Source organism: Ostrea edulis, chromosome 2, assembly GCF_947568905.1.
Source record: "Ostrea edulis chromosome 2, xbOstEdul1.1, whole genome shotgun sequence".
Lineage (NCBI taxonomy): Eukaryota > Metazoa > Mollusca > Bivalvia > Ostreida > Ostreidae > Ostrea > Ostrea edulis.
Genome location: NC_079165.1, coordinates 5,907,508 through 5,928,011, shown reverse-complemented (window position 1 = coordinate 5,928,011; position 20,504 = coordinate 5,907,508). Strand labels below are relative to the sequence as shown.

General features: G+C 37.8%; 1 protein-coding gene across 5 annotated transcripts in view; it reads left to right on the top strand.

Moving 5' to 3' along the window:
• The window catches only part of LOC125679064 (bridge-like lipid transfer protein family member 1), a 79,830-nt gene that overhangs the window by 24,090 nt on the left and 35,236 nt on the right, over positions 1-20,504 (top strand). For 3 of the 5 annotated variants that reach the window (XM_056157456.1, XM_056157455.1, XM_056157453.1), the window contains exons 17-31: positions 1,467-1,643; positions 2,219-2,464; positions 3,669-5,298; positions 5,420-5,534; positions 6,166-6,403; positions 7,241-8,181; positions 9,280-9,438; positions 9,913-10,093; positions 10,626-12,714; positions 13,020-13,169; positions 13,701-13,794; positions 16,545-16,757; positions 17,208-17,403; positions 18,784-18,873; positions 19,315-19,335. In XM_056157456.1, coding sequence (XP_056013431.1) covers positions 1,467-1,643; positions 2,219-2,464; positions 3,669-5,298; positions 5,420-5,534; positions 6,166-6,403; positions 7,241-8,181; positions 9,280-9,438; positions 9,913-10,093; positions 10,626-12,714; positions 13,020-13,169; positions 13,701-13,794; positions 16,545-16,757; positions 17,208-17,403; positions 18,784-18,873; positions 19,315-19,335 — 6,540 coding nt within the window. The remainder of the gene's footprint in view (positions 1-1,466; positions 1,644-2,218; positions 2,465-3,668; positions 5,299-5,419; positions 5,535-6,165; positions 6,404-7,240; positions 8,182-9,279; positions 9,439-9,912; positions 10,094-10,625; positions 12,715-13,019; positions 13,170-13,700; positions 13,795-16,544; positions 16,758-17,207; positions 17,404-18,783; positions 18,874-19,314; positions 19,336-20,504) is intronic. The other 2 variants (XM_056157457.1, XM_056157454.1) reach the window with 1 other exon arrangement.

Genomic DNA, 20,504 nt, shown 5'->3' with positions numbered 1-20,504 from the left:
ATTGATCACAAGCAGATCTCCCTAGACGAACCCTTACTAGGAAATCCTACACTAAGAGATCTCTCCGTAGGCGATTCCTCATCAGGAATTCTTACACTAAGAGATCTCTCCATAGGCGATTCCTCATCAGGAGATCTTACACTAAGAGATCTCTCCATAGGCGATTCCTCATCAGGAGATCTTACACTAAGAGATCTCTCCATAGGCGATTCCTCATCAGGAGATCCTTCATTAGGAGATTACTAACTATGTGATCTCTCACTTGAAGGTCTCTCACTAGAAAATTCCTCACTTGGAAATCTTGCATTAGGAGAACCCTCTCTAACAGATCCCTTGATAAAAGATCACTCACTAGGGAATCTTTCCTTACAAATTCCTCACCAGGAGATCTCTCACAAAGAAGTCTCTCAATGTGGAATCCTCACAAGGCAATACCTCATTAGGATTATCCTCAACAGGAGGTCCCTCACTGAGAAAGTCCTCACGAGGAAATCCCTCACTAGGAAATCCCTCGCTAGGAGATCCCTCAATAGGAGATCCCTCAATAGGAAATCCCTCAATAGGAGTTCCCTATGTACAAGTTTTTACTGTTTTCAATAGAACTACCTGACGTGGTGTACAATAAAAACCGTATTTTGCATTGTATATAAAGTCTAAGATAGAGAACTACAACGTACATGTAGAAACATTGTATAAGGGAGACAGATACCTGTAGTCTCAATATGAACATGATATAAGAATGGATGATGGGAGACAGATACCTGTAGTCTCAATATGAACATGATATAAGAATGGATGATGGGAGACAGATACCTGTTGTCTCAATATGAACATGATATAAGAATGGATGATGGGAGACAGATACCTGTTGTCTCAATATGAACATGATATAAGAATGGATGATGGGAGACAGATACCTGTTGTCTCAATATGAACATGATATAAGAATGGATGATGGGAGACAGATACCTGTTGTCTCAATATGAACATGATATAAGAATGGATGATGGGAGACAGATACCTGTAGTCTCAATATGAACATGATATAAGAATGGATGATGGGAGATGAATACCTGTAGTCTCAATATGAACATGATATAGGAATGGATGATGGGAGACAGATACCTGTTGTCTCAATATGAACATGATATAAGAATGGATGATGGGAGACAGATACCTGTAGTCTCAATATGAACATGATATAAGAATGGATGATGGGAGATGAATACTTGTTGTCTCTATATGAACATGATATTATAAGAATGGATGATGACATTGTTACTTACAGTGTACGTATGGAATCATGAAAATGACCTTCAGTCCGGTACATATATTTAATACATATTTGTTGAAGATTAGATATTTGCTTACATGTACTATAAATTCTCCATCAGCAGTCTCTACATTCATATTATTATTCAGAATTCAGCTGAATCTTAAATCTAATAACCATCACTTTATTTCAGAGAGGATATGAAGCAAAACATCTGAATGAAGGTCATCTTGGGCTATCAGGTTTACAGGTCAGAGGTCATGCTATGTTTTCCCATGAGGGCCTGCCCCTGGACAGTGAGACTCTGGAGTACGGCTGGTTAGTGGAAGCCATCATCGGAGATTTCACAGGGAAGCTCTCCACTCCACAGGTCAGCATCTCAACAACCATTCAAAGCAAAAGTAAAACTATCAAATGTTGATCATGATCGACAGCTTTCTTTTAATACTTTATTGGATGATGAAATATGAATTACACCTGGAGACCAACACCCTAAGGTAAAGTTAAGATGACTCCACCCAAACTGATTCTGGAGGTATTCAGTACAGTGATTCTGATGACGACTGCCTGTAGGTTGACAAAGACCAATTTTGATATGATCAGCTCAACAAATGTCATTAATAGAAGGATAAAACTGTTAATTACTTCAATATTTCCTATGAATAAATGACAAAAAATGCTGGATTCAGATTAAGATTATATCTATGGTACTAAAACAGATTATAGCCTACCTGTGATTAAATTCTTCTGCTCTTCATCTGCACCCGATTCCCACTTAACCAACACAATTTTTCCTGTCTTTTTGCGAAGTGTTGGTCAAGTGGGAAGGCACTGGTTGGAACCGGTCAGTGCATGGAAATTTTATCTGTTCACTCAACCACTGCATTGGTGTCCATACTTTGAATATTATACATTTTGAGTAATATCTCTCTGATTGATGTTCAGCTTCAGAACCTGGTGGAGTTTATTCAGACATTCATTATGCTGGTGGAGGATCCGGAGAATAGCATGGAGAGACCCTTGCCCTACAAACTCTGTCAACACATGCTACCCCAGCCCCAGTGTCGAATGTTGACCCAATACAATTTTCCCTGTCCCACTTCAGAGGAGATCAAATACCAGTTGGTCAGATTGTCTCTGGACTCTGTTAACTTCTGTCTAGTGGAGAGCGGAACAGCCCTAAATGTCCAGGTGAGACATTTTATTTGGATTTGAACCACTGTAGGTGAAGATGAAAAGTAAGAGTCACCGACTGAATATGAGAGATTTTCAGATCTGTACTGTATCTATTTTTCCAATTTTCTTTTTAGCCATTTTGAGCTGTCATTCTTGTCTGGGATTATTGACTACATTACAAACTTCTGTCTATCCGTTCTCTATTAATTTATCAAAATTCATTAGATCAAGTAATTGTGTACACATTCCCATGCAAATCCGGTTGTGTAATATGTATATTCTATGAAGGAAAGGGTTAAGGAATCATGTTCCATGTGAGTACTTTTAGTGTATTTAAATTTTAATGGCAGCTGGCACTGATGCACTATTTGGTGTAATCAATAGATATCTTCAGTCTCGTCATTCAATTTAATTTTCAAACACATTTTCTGTTTCTTTAAATTCTACCCGGCACGGATATTCTTTAGTCTAATTAGTATAAAATTATCTCAACCGGCTTTTTATTTAATTTATATTTCATAAGCCCTGCTTTGTTTCTTCCTAACCTTTTCTTTTTTCTCCTGGGACGTCTTTCCTTGAGGACGAGAAGTGGTATTTAAATACAGAGACAGTCCCGCACATATGTCAACACCGATAAATAGAGAATTTCATGATTCATTGCAGCCATAAATTAATGCTCTTGCTTCGCCACTAAAGCTGCTAAGATTTTAATCCCACTAAAATAAGTACAGATACAGTATTTGCTACACATACACTGTACATGTACATGTATGTATATATAACGTCACAAATATGACATTGTCGATTTCCTGCCATCTTCTGTAAGATGACCAAAATTTGTCTTAAGTTCAGCAATTTTGGTTTATAAATTACAGTCAGCATGTATCAATCATGTGAAATAATTATTTTACAATCGTGTAAATAATTATATTATGTCAATCATGTGTAAATAATTATATTACAATCATGTGTAAATAATTATATTACAATCATGTGTAAATAATTATATTGCAATCATGTGTAAATAATCATATTACAATAATAGTATATAGTTCATTTTGCACTTGCCTTTTGTTATGTGATTGTAGTGCTGTTGAGCTATAATGTGATAGATGACAAAGACTGTAAATATAGTGGATTTAATGAGAAATCGGTATCAGACGGAGTACTCAGCAGTACTTTTTCTTTCAGTACTATCAGTACTTTGATTCTTTTTTAGGTCAGCACAGTGAAACTGTCCACCTGTAATCTTCATGGTACGAACACAAGGGCAGGCGTTACAGGAAGAGTAGAAAAAATCTCTCTGAGACAATTCATCTCCTCCTCTGTCCTCAAGTCGGAGGAATCCCACCCCGAACTTTGGCTGGAGTCGGGAAGTCTTATATTTGGACCGCTTGATGCGGAGGCTGCCATGGCTTTGCCCAATCCTGATTTTCATGGCCTTCAAGACAAGTTCTTAAAAATTCATGACAAGAAAACAAAGAGACTGTGGTTCCTCTGGCCAGTGAACGAACTAAAAATTCAGCCAACGGTTGTGGGAAAGTGTGGTTGTCATGGAGGATGTGTTTTCTTTGGGAATAATAGGAATGGTGTAGGGTTTTTCAGTCACAGGAGGTCCAAAGAATCCTCCAGGGCGGTCCTGCAGGTTTCCCCCCAGGGACAAGATCCAGGATTTGGACAAAGCCTGTTATTCAGAGACAAGCTTGTGTTTGATGTTCTTCCCAATAATGGGCAGCTTTCACCGGGGAAGAATTTCACCTTCACCAGAGGTTATATGAGTGATATCGTGACCCCTGAATCACCAGGAACCAACATAACTGTATTAGAGGACCCTTCACTAAGCCACAATGGCTCCACACACACTGTCAGTAAAGTGGATCTAGACCAGCCACACATCCGTGATGTTGGCACCAAAGATCAAGTGGACTTTGCATCACCCGAGTTTTCTGACAAGACCTTGAGCCCTGAGTCAGGCTCATTACACCAAGACTCCCTCACCAGTCCGGTGTCTGAAACTCGTAGTATTGTATCAAGGCTAAGCAGCATGGAGGAAGGACTTGCCAAGCAAATGCCAAGTATTTCCAGTTCTCCTTTGATGGGGGTCAGAAGAAAGGTGTCGGTAGATTTTGAGAATGTTAAATTGTCTGGTCCCTCAATATCTAATGTGTCAGCATCATCACCCAAGAGCTGGAGACAGGAAAAGACTTATTCCATTGCTTCTTTGGAGAGTGAAAGATATTATTCTGCAGAGGAAGATAGTCTTCAGAATACCACTGCCATGTCCAGTGGAAGTTTTGAATACAGTATTTTATCTTCTGAAAGTCAAGATCAAACCATTAGATCAACAGAGACTGAGCCGTCCTTTGCGACAGTTGTCCGCAAGTCTCCCAGAAAACCCTTCGAGGGTAGACAGGCCAGTGACTCCTCCACCGACTCGACAGTTTCTTACGAGTCAGCTGCCACGGACCAGAGCGAAGACTTTGATGACATGGACTCACCGGATTTCTTGGAGAATTTCTCCATGGTTGATCTCCATGGTCAAGTGAACAAACCCATCACGGAATCGCCTATACTCATGAACTGTTACTCGGGTCATTTGACTCAGTATGATTGCAAGGACTGGTCATCACTTCAGCCAATCCAGGGACCCGGGGAGATGAAGCTTGACCAATCAGCTTACTCCTTGTCATCCGCCTGTCAGTCTCTGCAGTATATACACAGCCCAGCCTGTTTACCACACTTCAGGAGAATTAGGCAAGGGTTTTCCACTAATTCAATGACCACAAGAGAAAAAACTGTTCCTGATGTTAATGAACGATGGACGTCGGTGGATGGAAATATTCCACAAGGTAAAATTAAAAAAATGTAATAGTGGATAATGCATGTATTTTTCTCTTGAAGAATGGATAAAAATGTTGTGTACTTTTAATTTAAATCAAGCTTAAAGTAGTACATGTATGTCTATGACAGGAAAAATGATGGAAGACACGCTTTTAGAGAACGCCTCCATCACAACAGGAGTGGTCAAACTTCACAGTTCAGTGGACATTACACTTACACCGCTATTTCTGGAATCGTTTAAGAGGTAAGAAAACTTATGGACATTACACTTACACCGCTATTTCTGGAATCGTTTAAGAGGTAAGAAAACTTATGGACATTACACTTACACCGCTATTTCTGGAATCGTTTAAGAGGTAAGAAAACTTATGGACATTACACTTACACTGCTATTTCTGGAATCGTTTAAGAGGTAAGAAAACTTATGGACATTACACCTACACCGCTATTTCTGGAATCATTTAAGAGGTAAGAAAACTTAACATTGTTGTTTTCAGTGAAGGCTTCTTTCAAGTAGAATGCACACTCTACGAATAGAGTGATTTCAGTGAACTTACTGTCCTGAGGATGCCAGAGATAACTCGCGTGCTGAGTAATGAATTTGCTGATGATTAGGAAATTTGAATCCAATAGGTTTTTACTATAAATACATATATCAAATTATATTTTTAAAAAAGCATTGAAACTCTCATTCTCCATCACTTTCCACAAAATATTTCTACAGCTCTATTGTGTATATGTATATATTGTGAATTAGCATGTCTTTATTGTACACTAAACTTACAATCAGTGGATTTTGTTTGAAATGTACTGTATATGAATTATAAAACAGCATTTACAGAATTTTAAAATTTACCCCACACTGCATAACGTAGATACGCTGAGGCAGTCACACCCACTCTGCAGTCTCTCCATCCATCCTCCATTGTGGACGGCCTGCACAGCCAGTGTTTGGATCGATTGAAACGACAGAATCGACTAAAGAAAGGCAAGATGTCCGGGGAGGATAGCGCTGAGAAGCAGGTGCCAGACAGACAGTTCAGCACTGACAGTCGAAATCAGGAGGGGGAGATGAAGACTTCCAGTATACAGGCACTGCTCACCGTGTCAAAGGTCAGGCTTTATCTGTCTCAGGCACTGCTCACCATGTCAAAGGTCAGGCTTTACCTGTCTCAGGCACTGCTCACCATGTCAAAGGTCAGGCTTTACCTGTCTCAGGCTTTGCTCACCGTGTCAAAGGTCAGGCTAGGCTTTACCTGTTTCAGGCACTGCTTACCGTGTCAAAGGTCAGGCTTTATCTGTCTGAGGCACTGCTCACCGTGTCAAAGGTCAGGCTTTATCTGTCTCAGGCACTGCTCACCGTGTCAAAGGTCAGGCTTTATCTGTCTCAGGCACTGCTCACCGTGTCAAAGGTCAGGCTTTACCTGTCTTCTGATAGGTACAAAGCATTGCTTAAGATTGGCTTATACACTGTATTTGTTGGAGGGCTAATTTTTGTCTGTTTTGTTGATAGGTACCAAAATCAAAAAACCAAATTTAACTTCTTATATTAATTATTAAAGTAGATAATGAGGAAATCTCCAAGTGTACAACTATTGAAATTACTGACTTAGTCCTACCTTTATCGTTTTAATTTGTAAGGTTTTATACAGATCAAAACTATTAGTCATCTATATGTAAAATGTGTACACATCATTGATGACCAGCAACAGAATTCTGTATTATGAGCATCATGATATGTCATGTTCTCTGTCCACGTAGAGTAATTTTATATTGATTCAATGAATCCTTGTGCATGGACATGCATGTCAAGTAAAATTGATGATTTTAAAATAATTCATAGCAAGAATCATTCTACGTAAATGTCAATGGGCTCCCCATAGAACATGCTCTTTCACACATTTATAAAAAGTGTGATGCATGCATTTTATGATTTTTTTTTCTCTCCAGATCAACATCTGTGTTTTACAAGCCGGGTTAGTGGAGGAGGTCATCTCTTTCTCTGCTCTGGACAACCTCTACGATCTGACCTGTGTCTCTCTGCTGGCCCTGTGTATTGATAATGTGGAATGTCAGTTGCTGTCCAACAGTCACTCGTGTAAAACACTAACCGATGTCACTCAGGTCAACAACCCGCAGATGTCCCCCAAAAAGAGGCAAGGGAGGAATTTAACGGACATCAGCTTCGCAGACAGACAGGCCGAGAAACAGCTGACGGAGGTGTGTCGCGAGGAGGACGTGGGGACCCTGAAGATCGCAAGGATCCATCTGCAGTTACAGAGACTACTAAAGCATAGCAATTATTTAGATGACATTCATTTAACAGCTATTCCCAACCAGAGGTCAAAAGTTCTGTTTAAGTTCGATGACTTCCCGATCTCTGGTAATCCTGGGTCATTTATGAAGATACGACGTAACAGCAGCATGAGAAGAGAGTCCATGGCACAGTCTCCAAAATCCAGGACAAACCGATCCTCATTTAGCCGACAGTCAAGTCGAGACAGTGAAGGAAGAGGAGGAACACTTCCACGACTCTTCAAGCAGGGGAGTATCGAAGAGGAGAAGAGGCCACCCAAACTCCGAAAACAAGAGAGTAAGGATTCCTATCACAGCCACGACAGGGGCATTGGGCACATCATGTTTGAATGTGGTTTGGAAGACATCAAAGCAACAGCAGTCAGAAGACTGGGCTTTAAAGATATAACTGATGCCGATTTTCTGACAAAAATGGATAATATTTCTAAGAAGTTGGAAGATATTCAAAATTCTACAAAACAAGACATTGCATGGCATTTGGGTGAGAAACAAGAGAAAATGTCCCCCACAAAGAAAGACCCTCCCAAGCGACAGGATGCCACAGACATAGCCTCTCTTCATTCCTGGGACTCAAGGTAAACAAAATGAGTGCGTTTCAGACCGCCGTTCTTCACACAAGTACAAATTCCTGCCGATCCTGAACACTGAGTACGCATAAAGAGAACTGGTTCGAGGTGCAAGAATTGACACAACCTCTGTAGGTAGTGTGGTCAAAGAAATCATTTGTGTCACATGTTCTTATAATTCAAGACTCTAAGAATGGAGCATGAGAACAACGGGAACGGCGGTCTTGAACGCACTCTTTATGTCACTGTAAAGCAAAATTATAAAATTGAAAGGCCATTACCTCTAAAAAAAGAAAAAAAATGGATAAATCCTTTCAAATTGATTTCAAAGATTTTCTTGGGGGGCTCAGGGGGGTGTCCTTCCCTCCATCTCTCTGTCTATTCATCTGGCTTCAATACAATGGATTTACATTATACTGTATAGCAGGTTAATATCATGGTCGGAAAAAATCATGATTTTTTCATTAAGCAACAAATCGCGGCTGGTTTAATTCGCGGGAGAAAAATCTTAATATCCTGAACCCGATTTCATATCAATATGAAAGATTAAATCACTGAATGTTAAATTAACGGAAATTTTGTTTCAGCGAATGTAGCGAAAATTAATTCCGTGAGTTAATTTCCTGCTAATATACAGTTATTGGAACAAAGTTGTATCTTGACCCTGACCTGAATCAATGCCATTCAGCCAAGATCAAAGTGACTGGTACAAAAAGGTTCAGATCATTTGTACAGGCCCCAACTATGTATTTGAGAGACCTGAGATGCACATACTGGCACAAACTTTTAGATTGCATTTGACAGAATGGTATGTTGTGAGCCATATTCAGGGGTTGTCATGGTCACTGAGAGAAAGGGTTTGATATATCCCAGTTTGAATAAACCTTACAGGGGATATTGGTCACATTTGAACAGCTGTAGGTTACCTGTACAAAGATATTAAACATGAAATCTCTCAATACATATTGCATTGTTTAAAAGAAATGATTTCAGTCTAATGATGTGGTTTCTGATAGGGACTCATGATCGTGGGTGAGGGCAATATGGGAAATGCAATTTATGGCCAACGACCTTATGTTGTAACAAACCTATCTTCTTGAAATCTAGAGTGTCCATTCCGTCGAGTTGTTCCAGTATCGGGGAGCCGCACGTCACAGAGCACCTGAAGGGGGACGCCTCTAGTGGAAAACTAGAACTGAACACCATCTGGCTCAATTTCGCTGCACCGCCGCCCATCTCTATGAAGCGCAAAGTAGACTTCACAAGGTACATGTATGACTTCAACAGAAATTTTCAACATTAAGACTTTCAAAAATACTTTTGTAGTGATATCTTTTGTTGTCCTTTACAGATTAGATAACAATATCTTTGTGTACTGATATCTTTTGTTGTCTTTACAGACTAGATAACAATATCTTTGTGTTGTGGTAGCTTTTGTTGTCTTTACAGACTAGATAACAATATCTTTGTGTACTGATATCTTTTGTTGTCTTTACAGACTAGATAACAATATCTTTGTGTTGTGACAGCTTTTGTTGTCTTTACAGACTAGATAACAATATCTTTGTGTTGTGATATCTTTTGTTGTTCTTTACAGACTAGATAACAATATCTTTGTAATGATAGCTTTTGTTGTCTTTACAGATTAGATAACAATATCTTTGTACTGATATCTTTTGTTGTCCTTTACAGACTAGATAACAATATCTTTGTAATGATATCTTTTTTTGTCCTTTACAGACTGGATTGGAATCTTCTGAGTACAGCAACAACAGCCATTAATGCCTGGCTGAATCCTGCTGACCGCTTGATAACCGAGCTGCGGTCAATGGTGATGACCCTCACTCACAGGACTAGTTCAGTCATCGCCTGCATCATGACGAATGCGCTGGAGGTAGAAGGAATCAAGCTTCCTAAGAAGGTATAACTGGGGGTGACGTGGGGGAATCTTTATCATTCCATCAACAGTTTGTCACATCTTTACACAATATCAAAAAATAAAGTACCTTGTAAATTATTTTGTCACCCACAAAGTGAGACGAACTTTATATATCTGCCCCACCTCAAGACATCATCAGATGCACATCTTGCTTTAGTTTGAGATGTTGCAATTACAAACAAGATTAAGTTTCTAAGGACACATGTTTACTGGAATAAAATTTGTGGTACATGTAATTTGAAAAATCATATAGTGCTCTAAGGTAGTAGTATTTGATTTTTTAAAAATGGGTTGCATATATTTCAATATTAAGTTTGTAATTATTTTTGTAATATTAAGTTTGTAATTATTTTTGTAATATTAAGTTTGTAATTATTTTTGTAATATTAAGTTTGTAATTATTTTTGTAATATTAAGTTTGTGATTATTTTTGTAATATTAAGTTTGTAATTATTTTTGTAATATTAAGTTTGTAATTGTTTTTGTAATATTAAGTTTGTGATTATTTTTGTAGAGTAAGTATAGTAAAGTTACAACCCTTGCCCTGACTCTACAGGAAGAACCCTCTTGTCAGCTCCTGACAGCTTTAAGGAGATATCTCAACAAGGTGGGAACTAAGCCGGTGGAGGAGGCTGTGGTATCAGACACCCTACCACAGCTTATCACCATTCAGAAAGGCATCTTAGCTCTCACTCGGCAGTGGAAGAACCTGCTCTACATGCCACAGACAAATATAAGTTTCAAGGACAGAAGGAGTATGAGACCTTACACAGTGAAGTTTGCTATGCCTGAGAATGGCAATGAAGACGAGATGCCCATTGAGCGTGACAGCACGACTGAGCTGCTAGAGACGGTGGATGAACGAGTTTCATTGCTTTTGTCTGAGGAAAGATCTGTCCACCAATCGACATCTATACCAAGTTTGAATGAGCAGATAGAACAACCAGAGGTGGAAAGTAGGACGTCGTCAGTAAAGAGGAAAGTCTTTGGAAAACTTCACCAATCGGCTTCAGGGACGCCGCCAACAACCAGTCTGTTTGATTCACCGGACAGGAGACCCAATACATTCAACAAATTTAGTTCTAACCTTCAGACACCAAACATAGCCAGGAATGATAGCACATACAGTTTCCACTCAGCAGCAGCCAGCTTGACCAGTGTGGAGGACACACCACCACCAACTCCACTGAAACCAGAATTACCAAAGGCATCGATTTTAAAGAACAAAGAAGACAAGATCAGCGATCTGTACCAGTGGATGTCCATGCAAAGGGATGAATTCCAGCAGCCCTACGACGATAATCCTTCAATGAAGCGACATGATTCCCTTATCAATGCTTTTGGAAGTACCTGGAGTCAGGACGACAGTAAGCTGGATCTGACAGACCAACAATTTGCTGCTTTGACATCTATTATGCAATTGGCTGATGCACAGAGCTTGTTTAAACCTTTCTTACAAAGTGTGGGTTTGCACGTAGAAGGTGTCAGACCATCGGCCATGATGAAAAAATTTGGTGGAGTGTTATCATTGGAAGGAAAATTGAAATACTTGAAAATTGAGATTTCCGATTCTGGAAGAAGAAAGGGGAAAGGAAAAAGCAAGAAACATCGTAAAAAAATAATTAACCTGACAGACGAAATGCCAGCTTTCTTGAGTCAGGATTTCTGTGTCAGTGTTGGAATGAAGGATGTAATAGACTTCGAGAGCAAAGAATCAGGTGAAACATTTGACCCAAACTGCCAACTTAATTTTGCCATGCACAAGCTTGAAGCAAAACCAACAACTTTACAAGTGAACTTCATGATAAACTGTAACTCAGTGACCCAGCATGTGGACATGCCTCTCTTAAGGCTTATCTATCAGTTTGTAACAATGGCTGAAAATGTGGAAGAGACTCGGAATGAATTGAAACATAATCATTCTGCATGTGAATGGACCAAAACTCACAGGAAACAGGAATCTAAAGGCTCAAACTCCAGTGCTGACACTCAGCCCTCTGACTTGTCAGAGGGACTAAGCCCAATGTCAACTGATATCCCTGGTACATGGAAACCAGACACCAGTGTGAAGCAGACGAACACTTTAAAGTCTGATGTTTGTAAATCAGAGTTTGAAAAATCTTTAAGGGACGAGAAGATGCTACAAGGAAGAGAAGTGGGAGGCCTGTCTGGGAACCAGTCTACTGTTGTCGGGGACCAGTCTACTGTTGTCCTCACCCCTCCTCAGTCCCTCAACCTCAGTGAGACTGTGACCATAGATATTGAGGAGACATCCTCACCTGCAGTGACTGAGAAGACACTCATTGACGAGATCCACGCCACCACTCCTAGGTGCTGGAGGACCCTGTATCATCTCCTGGAGCTGTATTCCACGATGCCGGAGCCCAAGACGGTCAAGAGGAAGCCATCCTCCAAACTGCCAGTGATTGAGGAGGAACCAGAGGTGGAGGTTCACGAGGAAGGTGAGGAACCGCTGGATACACCCTCCGACACCAGTAAAGCTGGGAATAATGCCAAGATTGAGGACTTAGATGATGAGGAGAAGAACATTGGTATGCCACGTAAATCACGACCATCCATGAACAATGCCAGGTTTAAACAAAGTAAGTTATCGTTATTGATACTGTTTTGATGATCAACTCATGCGTTGTATTTTGCTAGTCATTAGTATTTCCAGTGTTTATTTACATGAAATTTCAATGTATGTATCATCCACTTGGCAAAGCAGACATCAGAAAAATGCTCTTACATGTGTGTAGCTGTAGCTATACATGTCTGTATAGAGGGAGACTTCATAAAGTGGAATGAATGATCACTTAAAAGTTTCAAATTGTATATAAAGTGTTCTGCCAAGTCTCTTTTACTGGGACATGAATGCATTGTAAACAAACTTGTGTTTTCCTGGCAGGTATCTATGTGGGTGAGACCATTCCTTTGGTGGTATTTGGAATTGCCAAAGTGGAGGAAGTGAAAATTCTCGCAGTTCTGAGTGGACTGAAGCTGGAAGCCTCACTAAGAAATGTTCATGCCAGCGGTTCATATCGGGAAAAGGTGAAAGGTCAGTTAGATCTTGCTTCTCCTATTCATGGTGACCTGTGAGTAAAAACAGTGAAATTCGTGTGAGGATCCATTGTGGTCTCAGATCATTTTAAAGAGTTGAAGAGGTACTTTGACACATGTGATGCTGTATGTGATGTCATCAATTGTCATGTACATCAAATTTGTCATAAAATAGGGTTTTGTTGATATGTAATTTTTTGAATCACTGTGCTATATTCTTTCTTTATGAGCTAAGTTTGTATTTCATTGATCATCTGATTTCATGGTTTAGTTCTTCAATGAAATATATTAAAATTGTTGGCTTGCAAAAAAATATGAAACCAGAGTTTTTCAATTTAAATCTTAATTAATTTCAGAGAATTGACTTTTAGATATAGTCATGACTTATATGTCAAGCTCACTGAAAATGATCCATAGGTCTATAGAAGGCAAAAATGCCAAAATAATAGGCTGGGCATAATTTTGCTGTGTTTAACCATATCAGTTATTGTTTGAAGACGTTTACATGTATTTATACATGTATTTACAGGTTTCATTCAGAGGAAATCCTCCGAATCGTCCGTCACGGCTCACTGTGGACACACCTTGGTCCAGCTGTTTGAGGGAATTCCCCCCGAAATGAAGTAAGTCAGAGACAATGGGAAATTTGTTTTGGGGAAGAAGACAGTAACAATTTTAGCAACATAACTGTAGGGGATGACTTTGATGTAAAATGTACTTTATCTGTAATCTGTTTATTGTATAGGTAAATAGTTGCATATTCTTTGTAAATGTTGATGAGATTCTTAACGATTCCACAAGATTTCATTGAAGAGCATCTGTGTGATAACAAAACCTCAGTTTTAGAATTTTTAGAAATGCCTGCATGATCTCTTGTGAAGCTTTATTTATGTAGATGTTTGATGGGGCAGTGGCATGGCATTAGGTGTTCAGTTGTTTTGAAAGTTTCCAATGATTGTGAATTTAGTCAGTAATGGCCTCAATGTAGCTTCTAGAATGAAACTGTTAGCTGAACTGTGCAGATCTAGGATTCAGTAATCTTGGTGCTCGGTCCAACTTCACATTACACATTACCCTGGAGGTGAGTGTTGGATGACTGGCACCTGTGTTTGTACAAGGTTAATTTTTGTAAACTAAGGTTGAACTTCAGAGAAATGCAGTTCCACTTTCATAAAATCTGTGTTTAATTACTTAGAACTCTGCCTTTTCCAATCTCGCAACTGTAAGTACACGTAAGAAAAAAAAAATCTTAAATATAACAGTTTGTGTGATTACTGCCTTGACCTAGGCCTAAATCAGAATATAGTTTGTTTCCCCTCTGGGACCCAGAAGTTTGACATTAGATAGGTACAGACCGTATATGTAGGAGGAAGTCTAGTATTCAGTTTGGCTGGGTTGGTTGGGGTTTTTTTGGGGGGAGGGGGTGTAGAAAAGGGTAAATAAAGATGTTCAATTTTATCAAGTTTTGCCCATTTGACCTACCTTTCAATGAAGACCTTTATTCAAATGCTAATCATTAGAATAATTTGATTGAGTAAGTTTGTCACTTGAAAGAAATTCTTGAAAACACTTTGCTCTTTGAAGTACATGTAAACTTTGATGAAAAATAAGTAATTTTCATGAGAGAAATAGCATGCCCCTTGTATGAGTCGTGACATGTTGAAAAGGGCCGACCGGGAAACAAACATATTTCTAATTTAGGTCTTATCTACTAAATATCATAATGTTATGGACATGATTGTAAAATGTGTCTATAAGCCATAACACTCAATTTACTTTGCTTAACTTTTACTATTATATTGATCAAATGCATGAACATAAAGTTACAGGAATTTTTAAAATCTTAAAAAACATTTTGTCATTAGAATCTGTTAGTAATTTAATTCAATATGATTTATTGATATCGCATACAGTCAAGATATATGCAAGTCAAATGACAAACAGCGGAAAACTTAAATATAAACATAATTACATGTATGTACGAGGGAACGTCTCAAAAATTCGTAGACAATGTTAATAATTTTCGAAATATGCATCAGATCCAAAAGATTTTTTACATGAGAAAACTTTTACTTATTCTAAACAAAAATGTAAAGTTTGAAATAAGTAATGAAAGAGATAAATGAGATGTCACTGAATAAAAAGGTATCCATCTGTATTGTTGGCTCGCGTTAAAAATAAGTAGATAATTTCTTTGTGCCACTCAATTAGATGAAAGCAAATAGTTTCATATCAAATATATAGCATTCAAATTTATATCATGGAATCAGAGATGTTTTTCATGTCATATACTGTTTTACAACCTCAGAATGTCATAAAACGGCAGGGATGTGATGTCATTTTTAAACGTACCTGTAATGAAATTTGTGCAATATGACGATGTCAACGGCATTCTTGGCGCACGAGAAATCATAAAATATTATGTAGGCTGTGATTTGAATCCCATTCAAACAAAACACAAGATGGAAAGCACATCAGATCACCAGAATGCTAGCGGGACACTAGTATTTAAATGGCACAAGAAATTTGTAGAGGGAATGACATCAGAACCGAAGATGGGAAGGCCACAAAAAAGAAAATCCTGAAAGTAAAAAAGTCATGTAATGGATGAAGATGAAGTTTGTGTGCCGACAGTTATGAACATGTTTTTTATTTACATTCTACATCAATATGAAATAAGATATTATTACATGTATGAAACTTGGTTTAAAACACCCCACAAAATAATGGTTTTAAATCAGAAAAGAAAATTGATATTTTTTTTCTAATGAATAAATGAGTTATTAACATTGTCTACGACTTTTTGGGACATCCCTCGTATGTAGAAAAATAAGATGAGATTTTATGGTTGTTTTTATGTTCATGTGTGATCAGGACTTTCTCTTGTTTTGTTTTATAATTGTGGAAATTGCTGGGTTTTCTTTTATTTATCTCAGGTTGATGTCTATTAGTACATTTATACAAAGAATAAAATTTGTACAAATAATCCATATATACCCAAAACATTTTCAATTACAAATGTAATCATATATATTACATTCTTTGACATTTTATTCAAACATTAATACATGTACATGTTATTGTGTACAACTTTAATTGCATGATTGAAACCACCACAGAAATCCACCCCACCCCCCCAGTTAAAATCAATATAGGGGTATACAGTGTACATGTAAGTGAATTGCAGTACATGTATTGGTAAATTACTAGGAGTGTGTGATTTTAAATATTATTTGATGTCATTTTTGAAGAATTGGACATCTGTGTTTTAACATTTTTTCATTAAAGATATTTTCAAGAAGTAAATATTTTTCAAGAATCTAAATTGAATTTCTGAACTTTGCAAAATAAATGACTCCTTTAAATTTGACAGAACCGTAGTCACGGTGAACATTGATAAAACCCAGGCTTTACATACTACGATTTTACGGAGGGGAAAAGAACACAACTCTGCCATGATTTCCGTCGGACTGATCGAAGTGGACATCCCTCAACACCCAGTAGTCCTTCACAGCATGATGACGAGGAGTTCAAAACAAATCTCCAGCACTCTCCAGGAATTCCGAAGACCAGTTTCTAGGTCAAGGTAATATAAACATACAGGTACAGGCTTACTTTCGTGGTATTTTGTCGGTGACAGATGTCAAAATACACAGGTATGGGATAAACTTAAAACATTTAAAAAACACATCATGAGAATGCAAGATGTTTATTGGTTTGGGGTTAAGGCATAACAAAGCAGTCAGAAATTGCTGACATTTGTACATATTGAAGGTGACTATAGTAATTTGCTCTTGTAGAGTTTTATTTGATAAAGCTTATATGCATAGCCACTCTTCTTTGCCAAGTTATCAACCCTTTCAAATTTTTTGTTTGTAACAATCTTTGTTTTTTGATGATATAGTTATGTAAAGAAGGAAATTTTCATGTTACAGTAATAAATGTGACTCTAGGATCTGTCTATTCTTTTCCTGCTATCGGTTTAATCCTTTGGTATGAGAGTCTTCAAAGTTGATGGAATGGAGTTATATTTCAGTCGAAATCTGGAGACGGTCCAGGAGGTTAGCAGTGCTGAGACGTGTACAGGTGAACCAGTTCGGAAAGCTAAGGCCCCGCCCAAAGAGGAGCAGAAACCGAATCGCCCCAAATTCCTCCACATCCACGTGAAGGCCATATTTCAGGGACTGGTTACTGGGGCCTCGCTGTTGCCTTCTCTGAAAGCTCAACACAAGGTTGTGATAAAGTCCTGTGTTGATAGAGATTCTTCGAATCCCTATAGTATAAATTATGTATAGTGTCATTCATACCGTATATACTCGCCTATAAGTCGGTTCACCTGTAAGTCAGTTGTATAGTTTATAAGTTATTTTGGAGGGAATTGCCATTGACCCATTTATAAGTCGATCAAACTTTTTCCAAAAATCGATTGATAATTTCAAATCAATTCTCTAATGTTTTTGCCTGTGTTTTAAATAATATCTTGATAATGCGCCGATATTTGATATTTTTTTCTCAACAAATCAATTTCATATCTATACTCTTATGTATTTATCTGTGTTCCAATAATATTTAGGGATGTGACATCGATTATTATACCCCCCGCAACAAGTTGTGGGGGGGGGGGGTATACTGGAATCAGGTTGTCCGTCTGTCTGTCCGTCCGTCCGTCCGTCCGTCCGTCTGTAGACGCAATGGTTTCCGGACTCTAAAGCATTATCCTTTCCACCTACCGTCACCATATCATATATATGGACTACCCATGGGATGAAGATGTTCCCTATCGATTTTGGGGTCAAAAGGTCAAAGGTCAAGCGCACTGGACATCGAAGTAGCAATATGGTTTCCGGGCTCTAAAGCGTTATCCTTTCCACCTACAGTCACCATATCATACATATGGACTACCCATGGGATGAAGATGTTCCCTATCGATTTTGGGGTCAAAAGGTCAAAGGTCACGTGCACTGGACATCGAAGTAGCAATATGGTTTCCGGGCTCTAAAGCGTTATCCTTTCCACCTACAGTCACCATATCATACATATGGACTACCCATGGGATGAAGATGTTCCCTATCGGTTTTGGGGTCAAAAGGTCAAAGGTCACGCACACTGGACATCGAAGTAGCAATATGGTTCGGTTTGTCATGCCATTTGTTTTTTACACTCAGAAAAGAGGTAGTTTATACCTATTACCAACACCCTTTGGGAGATTGGGGTAAGCGGGGGGTATTCTTAGTGAGCATTGCTCACAGTACCTCTTGTTCATTTTTTATTCTCAACAAACTAAACAGTTACAGTACTACTTTGTTTATTTCGTCCATGTCTTTGTTGTTTAAAAAATACTAGGCTATACATTACGCCATCCAGAAAAATATTAATCTTCTTAGGACACTCCTATAAGTCGGACATAGAGTTTTAGACTTATAGGCGAGTATATACGGTAAATCATTATGACAATATGTCATGTAAATGCACTTCATTAGGGAAAAAAGTCTCAAGTCAGTGTTACACTTAGAAATTGAATTAGTCTAAATTAAAGAAGTCACATACCTTTACTTGTATACACTGTGTACATTGTATATGCATTTTGTGATTTCTGGTTGATTGTCCCATAGACTGGTCCAGTCACCATAAGTGGAATGACGGGGAAGAAATCTCATTTCACTGTGGATCTTCAGAAACACGAACTCAGCTTTAAGTCCAAGGTTTGATCTTTACATTATTTCTTTTATCGAGAGTCATTTGTATGCGTATTGTTGATTAAAGACATTTGCCGGTGGATTCGAATATCAGTTTTTTGTGTCACCTGCGAAACCTAGCGACAATAGGGAGAAACTCTCTGTCACATTCTAGCACTTTGAAACTGTAAGAGATGGGTCTTTGATGTATTAGCAGGGGTGTTCGTTGTATGAGGGAGATTTAATAAATAAAATAAAATACTCGCTGTCGCCTTCGCAGGTGTCACGTGTGCTCCTTTCTCTTGTCATGAAAACTGTTTCCATGTCACATGTACCTGTAATTAACTATTTAAAAACATCATCATCTTCGTCATCATTAATATATTGTATATGGCTACTGACTGGATGGTCAATATATTATTTGTTTATTGCTATATATGCTAATGAGTATTGATCCTGTCCACACAGCCCCTTGATCTGATGAGAGAGGTAGGTATTTTCACCTGGGTGACACACGTCTGGTGATTACATGATTGACTGAGACACACCCCTCTCAGATAAACTCCTCTATTGCTGCTTTTCTGCATAATTATACAGTTCTTTCATCAAAATGCAAACATTACTAGAGTGATGATTAGAATGATATATGAGGCCGTTTCACAGCGTCTAATCTCAGCCATTTGCTTTATTGCATTGTATTTTTTAAATTAAGATTCATCAACAGGAAGAAAGGTTATTAATGTTTTGGCAGAGTGACTCGAAACAACATCCAGTGATTTCATTTTTTGATATCAAAGTGTTTTAAATGTACTTGAGGAAGGGTATATGCTTAAAAATTTATGATTTTTCAATAGATTTGATAATTTTCTGATAGATAATATAATCAATAATTATTTCTCAGATATAATTATTATTTGATAATTATCTGATGGTTAGACTTGATTATAATAATTAGGCCTATCTAATGCTTTTATAGATTTAATGATTATCTGATAGATTTATTGATTATCTGATAGATTTGATCACTATCTGATAGATTTATTGATTATCTGATAGATTTATTGATTATCTGTCAGATACATTTGATCATTATCTGATAGATTTATTGATTATCTGATAGATTTGATCTTCATCTGATAGATTTATTGATTATCTGATAGATTTATTGATTATCTGATACATTTGATCATTATCTGATAGATGTATTGATTTTCTGATCGATTTATTGCTTATTTGGTAGATTTATTGATTATTGATAGATTTAATCATTATCTGATAGACTTTATGATTATATGATAGATCTAATGATGAACTTGCTTTGTGCTTTGGACCCTTAGTGCATTAATGCCTTAATAGTAGAAGTTTGATGTGTGTTCATAGAATAGACAGATTGGAAAGACAGGTTTCAAACTGTAAATTCAATATACAACTTTCTACCAGGTTATCTTGTGATCAGTTATTATCAGAACTAAAAGTACTTAGATGTAGCATTGACAGATAATTTGACACAATATTTAGTTATTTTTTATTGGAATGATAATTTCGATGTACTCTGGGTTACTTGTGCACACTGATATTCTGTTTTCTTAACACCCTGTCTTTGATTGCATATACATGTCAAAATCACCACACTCTTTACTTTTTACGGTGTGCAAGTT